The sequence below is a fragment of the Stigmatopora argus genome, chromosome 19 (assembly GCF_051989625.1).
Source record: "Stigmatopora argus isolate UIUO_Sarg chromosome 19, RoL_Sarg_1.0, whole genome shotgun sequence".
NCBI classification, from domain to species: domain Eukaryota; kingdom Metazoa; phylum Chordata; class Actinopteri; order Syngnathiformes; family Syngnathidae; genus Stigmatopora; species Stigmatopora argus.
The window spans coordinates 6,386,892-6,397,655 of NC_135405.1; the positions used below are offsets into that span (position 1 = coordinate 6,386,892).

The 10,764-nt window shown below is 37.1% G+C and overlaps 1 protein-coding gene across 1 annotated transcript; it reads left to right on the top strand.

Moving 5' to 3' along the window:
* The first annotated feature begins 3,205 nt into the window (after nt 1-3,205).
* On the top strand, nt 3,206-6,360 carry LOC144064988 (serine/threonine-protein kinase Nek2-like). The gene is made up of 6 exons (XM_077587920.1): nt 3,206-4,197; nt 4,432-4,649; nt 4,761-4,941; nt 5,711-5,778; nt 5,874-6,000; nt 6,082-6,360. Exons 1-6 carry the CDS (start codon nt 4,102-4,104, stop codon nt 6,358-6,360), a joined length of 969 nt encoding a protein of 322 aa, XP_077444046.1. The 5' UTR covers nt 3,206-4,101.
* The last annotated feature ends 4,404 nt before the right edge of the window (nt 6,361-10,764 follow it).

Below are 10,764 nucleotides of genomic sequence, written 5' to 3' on the forward strand. Positions count from 1 at the left end.
TGTGTCTTTTGTCTGTCTTGCTACTGCAACATAGAAATTTCCCAAATACGGGATGACTTAAAGTTCTAACCTAACCTAACATTATCAATACAACAACAACGTAAGACACAAGATAAAGGCCTGTCAAGTGGTCAGTCATATATATATATATATATATATATATATATATATATATATATATATATATATATATATATATATATATATATATATATATAATTAAATTAAGAAAACCGTAATTAATTAATCAACCCAGATGCAAAAAATAAACGAATAAAATCAGACCCTGAAGATCGACGCATATATATATATATATATATATATATATATATATATATATATATATATGTATATGTGTGTGTGTATGTATGTATGTATATGTATATATGTGTATATATGTATATATATGTATATATGTATATATATATATATATGTGTATATATATGTATATATATGTGTATATATATATATGTATATATATATGTATATATATATGTATATATGTATATATATATATATATGTATATATATGTATGTATATATATATATATACACATATATGTGTCGATCTTCAGGGTCTGATTTCATTCAGACTTTTTGATCAAACAGGGGTTGTTGTGCTATTGTAACACCAGTGATATCCAGATGGCATGAGTGATATGACATTAACTTTAACAACCATTTGTGTTTTAACAATTGTGAATCAAGCCGTGCTATGTCAGTCTCTTAGTGGTCTTCAAGCACAGCGTCATTTTAATGGGATCCAGGGGGGGTTACATTTCAAGGCTGAGGGTCATACAGGGAAAGGCCTGTTTCTCGTGGAAATAATGAGGTCACTCAATGTATAACGAGGCGCCCGATGTGGCGAGGCCAGACAGCAAGACACGAGGGGATTTCAGGTCCATCTTGCCATCAATTAGTCAATTTTAGAGTCCCATTTCCCCGTTTTCTTCCTCTGCCGTCTGTCTATAAGATGGTGCGATTCTGTGGTGTCATTTGCACCAGCGGGGCGTGACAACCCGCTGATTTTAATCATTCTAAATCGCAAGGGACCGTTTTTTTTCCACTTCCTCTCCCCCCCAGTCCTCCAGGGAAGCAAGAGACAAAATGGGGAACAATGAAGCACGCGTAACCTTTTCAAGGGCAGAACGGGTTGTCCGGCATTGAAAGCACTTTAGGAAAAGAAAACCACTGATGCGGTTAATACAGAAGGAGAAGAAAAAGAAGAAGGGAGTAATAGATGAAGGGACCCGAGAGCCAACTATGATGACTTCTATATATAGACTCTGCAATGCGTGGTGAAGGCCTGCACTACTAAGACGTCACGCTTCCCAGCTAAAGGGATTTCACAGAGAATATACAGTTTGTATGTGTGTGTGCGTGCACGTACTCATGTACTATGTGCATGTGTTCATTAAGGGCACAGATTAGAACAAGCAGTTCTGCCAACAAGAAGAGAGGGAGAGTGGATTGGAAGGGAGAAATATATCCAGAGAAAGCGGGAGAGAGTTGCATTGCTGCAGGAGATGTGGTGTCCTTAATTACAGCGCAAACAACCACGGGCCTTCATTCATCCCTTGCAGGATAAATGCTTATGTATTTCTCTGAAGGGCTGCTATTACTAAACTTTTATACTCAGCAAATTCCAGTCATTAAATGTTACAAAGAGCCATTCATCTTGCAAAGATTGTATAGCTTATTTGGGGGGGGGATTGCGTACTTTTTCTTTGTGAGGGAGATCATTTGTGGTCTTTGGGGACTAAATGTGGATAGAAACATATACAGTATAAAATAATAAGCACCAAGCATTTTGACTGCAAGACATTTAATAAAGTTTAAATGATTTTCTTTTATTTCTGGTGCTTCGGGCAGACAGTATGTATTCGATTCGCAAACATTATTCCCACAACACTTACTGAACACAAAGTGAATGGGATTTATCAGCGAGGGAATCAAGGATGCCAAACAATGGCTTTAGTGAGTACAGTGGTACCTCTACATACGAGCAGCTCTACCTACAAGATGCTCGAGATACGAGGAAAATTTCCAGCAAATAATTCGCTCTAGATACGAGAAAAAAATCCAGATGCGAGAAAGCCAGGTGGCCATGACATGAGAGGCTGTTTATCAACTTTTTTGCCGCATCTCTTTCGTGTATATCAGGTGTTTACGAGCACTGAACGATTTCTTCACACGAGACATGGACCAGAAAACGCACGACGCGCATGCGCGGGCAAAAAGAGGGCTTTCTGGGTAATGAAGTATACTCGTGCACACAACACCGATAGCCAATGGCACCCTTTCTCAGAATAAAACTTCATTACCCACAATCAATACGTGGGTAGGCTGAGCTGTTGCATTTTTTCCTTCCTTAGCCTGTTAGCTCCCGCAATCGCTCATTCAAGACTACTTCTCGTTGGCAGTTGTGAGGACATTTGTGTGCATCATTTTTGGAATATTTTGAAGGGAATACAACAGCAAACAGCCCATCGATAGTGAACGTGAGGGTGGAGGCGTGGCAAACAGCTAACCGGCCAGGAGAAGAAAGGTAAAACAAATTCAAACAAAATTAGAATTCAGTTTTGTGTAAAGTTACATTAAACGTATGTTTGAGTGTGTCTGTATATATTAATCCAAGTTAATTTAAATTTGTTTGTTTGGTTACGAGTGCGTTGCCGTGGATAAAGTCCCCCAAACCCTGTAATTGATGAAGTTAGTAATTACCAAATTTGTCAAACTCATAGGGGAAGATTTGATATTTTTATCATGAATCCCATTATAAATACTTAACTAAATTTGAATGAAACTATTTATGTTCTTTCCCATCAGAGCTATTTAGTTTACAACAGATAACGATTATGTTTTGTGACAATGACTGATTGAGTTTTTGGATACTGAATCATGGTCTACCAGTTTGATTGTTAAATCAAATATATGGGTCAAATTAACTTAAATATAGTCATTATTGATTCTTAAAGATACTGCAATTATTTATGTGAAGACACTGATTTTTTAGTTCACGATTTGAAACGGTACAAAACTAAAACTAAAGTATATGTATTATACTAGACTGTCTTTTTTAATTATCTGCCAAACCAACCAGTTTCATATGCGTATTCATCGAACCCTACTTTAGTGTTTTTTTTCAAATTCCAGATATATAAAATCCTCCCATCACGGTTTGGCCAAGCAATGTCACGTGGTCATCTGCAGCCAGTGATGGTCAAGCGGGGCATGTTATGATGAGTCGATGTGTCTTGACCTCCGAGGCAGAGGCTCCACCGGACCCCTGAGACCACCTCACCAAACCCAGGTTAAGAAACACTGCTCCAAACAATGTGGATAAGTACTTGTAAAAATGAGAAACATTGGTAAATCCACATTTAAATTAATTACTTCATTACAAAGGGCCCAACTTCTAAATGTCTGAGTTGTGTGTATTTGAAATACCCACTTATTCACGTTACTTAAATGGTACCTAATCTAATTAACGGTTTGCTTTGTTAATAAATGACCACCAAAAGCAGCCAAGTAGCAAAGAAGACAAAGAAATACAAGTAGGACTCATCAATGTTTAAACTTGTGTGTTGATGATTTAAATGAAAATACATTGAGAGGCACTGAAGTATGCTAATGGGAAAAAAATACCACCCGACTATTTTATTTGATTTTGGCAGTAAATAATTGAATACATATCGCACCGAGGAGTACACAAATTAAATGGTGAATGGGGTGAGTCTCCTGCAAAATGTTTCAAATTCAAACTGTCATGATTAATTGGTGGGGATGATGAAATCATCTGGATCTGTCTAATTGCTGCTTTTTCTTCTTCTTTTCTCGGGGAACCCGCCTTCTAATCGTAGAGTTTGATTTCAACCAATCCTAGAGTTGTCCTGACATCCAACCAATCGGTATTGATACTTTGGTGCCTTATACATTGAATTCTATTATTCGTGTCTTTGCAAGTAACACAACCTGGACGTCAAGACCTACATTTTTGCACAGAAAGTTAATCATAACTGAAAAAACTAATTTTACTTGCAATTGTCTTAAGAGGCAACATTAAGTAGTTGTGTTTTAACCTTAGCCTATACCTTAAAATGACATCACCACTTGGTGGATATGATGTCCTTTACACAATCTCAGTGGGTTCCCATGGAAAATGCCAGAAGATACGACGAAAATCTGATGGTAGAGTGAGTATCAAAATGGTGTTTTAATGTCACTCTGTACTCAGTGTTGATAGTTTTAAATATATCAAGTAAAATCTTAGAAAAAGAAATACTCCAGTAGTGTGTTATGGATTGATGACTGTCAAAATCTTGTCAAGAATTACACTCTATTTGCACTTGTCCACTTCTCGACAACTTCATTTATAGTCACTGCAGTTGTCTTTTTACAAGCTTGTACCATGAAACTTTTGTGCAAAGGTTGTGGTGTGGGAAGAGTTTTGTTATGCTACTTTGACGGACAGCGAGACACAGGCGCTGATGTCTGAAGTGAAATTCCTGAAGAACCTCAAGCACCCAAACATTGTGAGATGTTACGACTACATCATTGATAGCATTAATACCAAGCTGTACATTGTTATGGAGGATTGTATGAGCGGCAATCTGGCCAATCTTATTGCTTCTTCAACAAGAGGAAGGTGAGTCATTTGAGTAATGAGTAGTAATCGTGGTAATAGTTTCAGATCGATACATCAGTTTTAATATTTGTTGTTATATATACAACATACTTGTGCGCTTATGCCTGCCAGACTTTATCTGGATGAACAGTTGATCGTGCGAATCATCACTCAGCTTACTTCAGCCCTCAAAAAGTTTCACAGGATGAGTGAAAGCAGGTGCAATTTCTTCTATCCCAATTTAAAACCGGACAACATTTTCCTGGACAGCGAGCAGAATGTGAAGCTTGGAAAGCCCTCTTACTCGCCTATGGTGAGTATTATTATCCTTCCTCCCATCAGCTGTCAGGCTCTTTAACAAAAGAAATGACTCAATGTTAAGACCAACCGTATGTATACATGTACATCTGTGTATGTATGTGTGTATGTATGTGTATGTATGTGTATGTATGTGTATGTATGTGTATGTATGTGTTTGTATGTATATGTGTGTGTATGTATGTGTATGTATGTATGTGTATGTATGTGTATGTATGTGTACGTATGTATGTGTATGTGTATGTATGTGTGTATGTGTGTGTGTATGTGTGTGTGTGTATGTATGTATGTGTATATATATATTTTTTTTCAGCAACATGCTTATTTATTTATACATTTATGTACTTATTTATTTAAAAATCTGTTTATTTAATTGCTTTTTATTTTATTTTTTGTTTGTTTGTTTGTTTATGTATCTATTTATACATTTATGTACTTATTTATTTATTTAATTGCTTATTATTTTTTATTTTTTGTTTGTTTGTTTATTTGTTTATTTATCTGTTTATTTATTAACTTAGTTATTACCTATTTATTTATGTCTAAAATGTCTTTTCCTGTGTCTGTATTATCACCCTCTTGCTACTGTGACAGTGAAATTTCCCAAATACGGGATGAATAAAGTTATCTAATCTAATTACCATTTTTGTCACTTGCTGTGAGGAGGAAAATTACTAAATTACTTTGATTTTTCTTGAACTTGGAGGGAAAAAAAAGTTTGGTCAGTGTTTTGACCATTCATTTATTCTTTCTCACATTACTAGTTGCACCAAAACGACAAATGTAGCATATGGTCCCTGGGCTGTTTGCTGTACGAGCTATGTACTCTTTGGTAAGTTTGCAAACTCGGTTAGAGTACATTTAGCCATTGGATATTTGTTTAGTTTAAAGTGTGTGATATAAATTTGTCCTAATTTCTCCTTACAGCCGCTTTGTTCCTGGCCCACAACAAAAAGTACTGACACAGAACTTGGCAACAGGGACTTTCATAAGACTCCCTGAACAGTACTCCAGCGAACTAAGCATAATGCTTCACAACATGCTCAACTTGACAGTAAGGCATTTAGAGCCATCCTAGAGAGTATGAAATCTAATGGTATGTGAATACAACCTGTTACACATAACCTTTGCCCAGGACTACCTGAGACCATCGTTGGAATCCCTCCTCCAGAGCAACCTGCTGGCTAAAGCAGTCAGTGAGGAAGCAAAGAAGAGGCAGTTATTGCATCAGAGACGTGTAGCGCAAGTTAAAATGAATAAGAAAGTACGGCTTGCTCGCAAAAACAAGGAAAACCTTCCACCTGGTGATCCTCAGATTGTGGCACTTCAGAACATTGCTATCAAACTTCAGACAAACAATCAACATGAAAGCCAAGTGGAAAAAGATTGGAATGGTTCTTGTCTTCGTTTGTGACAGCGGAAAGTGAAGGTAAATGTTTATATTTAAAAAAAAGAAGCTATATTTGTGTTATAGTATTGACCTTTACATATTTAAATGTGTTCATTGTTTTGCCATATGTTTAAGTATTGAAGCTGAATTGTCAATATTCACAAACAACATTCTGTAAATTTATTGGTCAATAACCCTAAGATGTATATATCCTATTTGGTAATGAAGCGTATCTGTTTTTCTTGTTATTCACATTTAGACTTGATTAGACCAAAGCAACACAAACAATTATTGAAAAAATATATCAATATCGTCATAGCGATGTTAAAGCCACTTTTAGAATGCCATCAACTGTTTGTTGAAAAAAAAAATATGGACAGACTGAAAAAAAAGAAAGTCACATAAGTGAAAATGCTTGGAAGTAAAGAAAACCGATTTTGCTTATTCAGCATCCTGTGTAGGAATGGCAAGTAGTCCTTAAACTTATAAAATTTAGCGGCATATGTACATTAAAAACTTTGAAAGTCTGAAACGGATAAAAATATTTTATGAGCAGCCATATTAAATGCGACCAGTTTAGGGTGTAGTCCGCTTTTCGCCTGAGATTTTTGGGTAGACTCCTGACACAGCAACCGGTAATGAAAAAGGATTCATATTAAATGATATAAAAAGTGATGTTTTATCAAAATAGTTCATTGAAGACTCAAAATTATCCATATTTTGTATTAGTTGCTTGGTTTTGTTTTGCTTTTTTCCCCCTGTTGTCCTGTCCGAGTGATTGCACATCGTGTGTTTCCCAGGTGCTCCTAATTGACTCGTCAACCCATATCAGTCTATTTAAACCCCACTGATTGCTTTGTCATTGTCGGATCGTCTGCTTTGTTTGTACTATGCCAAGTTGCCATGCTCCCTGTTCCATGTTCCTCGCTCCTCGTTTCCCCATCTCTTCCTGTCAGGTTTGATTCTGCGATTTGATTTCTAAGTCGTTGTTATCTTCTAAAGATCCTAAGTTATTAAATTTTTAATTTGAGTACCACTTCCCTCGTCCTTTCCTGTATCCCCGCCATTGGGTCCTACTCCATATTTTCTCGCCACGACATTGCCGAAGACGTAACAGGTTGAGTATTATCATTCCAAGATGGCGGCGCGCACAGGTGCAGCGGCTAAATGCTCTCCAGTTTGGTGTCGTTCGTTATTTACTAACATCTGCGAGGCAAACTTTTTCTTTACCAATTTCGTCATACGCAGCTGGGTATGATGACAATTAGGCTTTTGTCGAGTCAATGATGATGACAAAGCCTATGTCCGATTATTATTATGAGTATTTTTTGTTTGTTTTTTGTCCTCATGAACCCTGCCTCCAACTGAATGGCATCTAAATCCAAATGAAATTAATTACTGTTGAATTGAACAGTAATCATATCATTATATTCCTTTGAAATATAAAATAAGAATAACATTAATTCATTTTCTGAACCGCCTATCCTCACAAGAAATCGGTGGCTAGCCAATTGCAGGACACAAGCAGACGGATAAACAGTCATGCTTACACTCATACCTATGGGCAATTTAGAGTGTTCAACAAACCTACAATGCATGTTTTTGGGATGTGGGAGGACACTGGGGTACCCAGTGAAAACCCACGCAAGCCCTGGAAGAAAATGCAAACTCCTCACAGCGATGACTGACCTGGTTTCGAAGCCTCGACCCCAGAAATCTGAGGCACGTGTGCTCAGCCGCCCTAAGAATCACATATTTCCCTTATAATTTCATTTTTTATGACCGACAAAAAACATAAACAATTCAAAATTGAAACCGTGTGGCCTCGGATTGGAAAAATTGAATTATAGTCACCTGAACAATTAAAAAAGGGTGCAGTACATGTAGTTTCTTTGTGAAAAACGTGAAGTTTAAAGTGTAATTCATATTCTTATCATTTAGTATTAGTATCTTTGATAAAGATGATTAGTGTCTGTGTGCTTGCTGTTGATAATAGCCTACATGGAAATATGTTTCCTAGTGAAAAAGAAAACTTCTATTATCCCGCATAAGTCAAACCATCGAGCCTTACTTTTTTCCTGAAGGGGAAATGTTGCTATAGTAAATATGTTTGTGATAAACAGCCAAAAACAAGGAACCAGTGAGAGGAAATGAAAGTGGGATGTTGGAAAGGAAAAGGAAAATAAAGTATGACATAAAGCCTCGTCAGGCAGCAAACAGAAGAAGATAAATGACGAAGAAGGAAATGAAAAAATTGGAAAATCAAAGATGGTGTGAATATGTGAAGGCCAAAATTATTTCAATTTTTAGTGTGAAAGGAAGAGAAGGACAGATTATTTCAACAAACTCTTTTAGTCTGTCTTTTTCCTCACTTGGATGGAATTTGTTGACATTTCCCTCAGGGTTAGCAAAGACTATTAACTTTTGCAAAGTTGTTTGTGACATTGCGTTGATTTCCTTTCTACGGGGAAATGTTTGAAAATCTATTGTGAATTCTAATTAACCACTGTCAGTTTTGTGTGGTCTAACACGGGGGTATTCAAGTGTTTTATTACCTTCATTCACCTTAATATACTCAAGCTGCCAGAAATGCGATTCGAAGAAAATTGAGCAGACGGTAGCAGTTTCATAAACTGGATTTGATTACAAAATGCTGCAGAAATTACTTTTGTAAAATGCTGTCACACCATCAACAACACAAACATTTTTCCATGACTTTCCATTTTGATTGCTTTGACCTCCTGGTTCAAAATAAGTGCATCTTATATTGCTCTTTATAGTGTCATAAAATGCAGTCAGACAAAAGTTTGACAACCTCTATCCGCCCTTTCAAAAATGCCAGACCAGTGTATAGTACACTGTACCAGTGTACAGTATGTATACTTAGTCACTAGGTGTTCAATTTTTGTTAAACAAATATAAGCACTAGTAGGTCCTAGTGCTTATATATCTTTTACAAAAATGAAATTAAAAAAATCATTGGATGGCATTTGAATTTGTCCATCTGTTAGTGAACAGCTAATTCCTGGTTGATTGAGGTTGCTGCTCTAATTTTGGAGGATTTTATATAGTGATAATATTTATATGATAACATCATTTGCATATTTTTTACATCAACTTTCCACCACAATTGTGCTTGATTATAATACTGCAATTTCGGCTGGAGTATAATGGACATACATTTTAGCCATGTCAAGATAGACTGTGTGGAACTAATGTAGAGTTGTGTGTGGCAGAATAATAGGTTAGGTTAGAATTTTATTTCATCCCGTATTCGGGAAATTTCTTGGTTGCAGTAGCAAGACAGACACAAGACACACAAGACGTTGTAGGCCTAGGTAAAAATCTAAATAGCAAAATGCAATAAAAAAAGACAGAAAAGCAGCAAAAACACAAAATGAGCAAGAGCGGACGGAGCTACCGCTACCGGCTGCCACTTGAGCGGCGCCATCTTGGTTGCAGTAGCAAAAACGGATACAGACACAGGAAAAGACGTTGTAGAGTTGGATAAAACTGGAACCACACACAGGAAGTCTTCCACAAGATGGGGAACATCTGCAGACTGTGACCGAGGTTGAAAATATGCAGTCACTCTTCCAAGTTTATCCGCACAATCCCTCAGAAGTCTGGAGTTGAAGAATCAACAGTAGCAGAGTACAACACCTCGACTCCGTTTCCGGCCTGGTAAGCGCTGACAGCTCTTCCATCTTATCGGGGAGGGATCTCACTTTCCCCATAAGAATAGATGGAATGGTTGGTCTGAAGCCTTGCTTCTTTTCCTGGCACTTGTCCAGGTCCGGATTTCCAGCGGCATTGAGGTGTTGCTCCTTCTTCTGCTGCGTATTATTCACCGTTAGGCATTGCTGAATGGTTCCAAAAAAAGAAGCAGCAGAAAGAAGCCAGGCTAACAGAACAAAGAAAGTTGTAAAAACGTTAAAGTAAAAAGTATCAAGTAAGTATCATAATGGAATGAGTCGGCTGGTGGGACATAGCAGTTACCGTTCTAATCTAGACGTGTGTATAACTGTAACTATACACTGAGATAGTTTGTTAGGTTATCTTTCATCTGCCCAGCGAGCCCTTATCCATTTCATTGTCGTCGGTTTGATGCCAGTTTTATTGCATGGAGCCGAGACCTGGCAAATATTCAACAACACCCGCTTGGGATGAATTATTAGAAGATGCTGGCCCAATATCTTCACCAACCTGAATTTCTGGAATCCTAAGTAGGAAAAAATAAAGACTGGCAGATCAGGAGCATCTTGGCGCAGTGACCAAGTGGTAGACTTTAAGAGGTCTTGCAGGAGAAAATGAGGTGTCTCTTGGTATTTACATCAACCACACATATAGCCACTCACATCTTACCTATTTCCAGTTTCAAGGGAAAGACAAAACCTGGTATAAATTACCATCTTCATCTGAAAAACT

Coding starts and splice junctions, on each gene's coding strand:
- LOC144064988 (XM_077587920.1), top strand. CDS start 4,102: ATGACATCACCACTTGGTGGATATGATGTCCTTTACACAATCTCAGTG. Junction 4,650..4,760: donor GCTTCTTCAACAAGAGGAAG/GTGAGTCATTTG, acceptor TATGCCTGCCAG/ACTTTATCTGGATGAACAGT. Junction 5,779..5,873: donor TACGAGCTATGTACTCTTTG/GTAAGTTTGCAA, acceptor TTCTCCTTACAG/CCGCTTTGTTCCTGGCCCAC.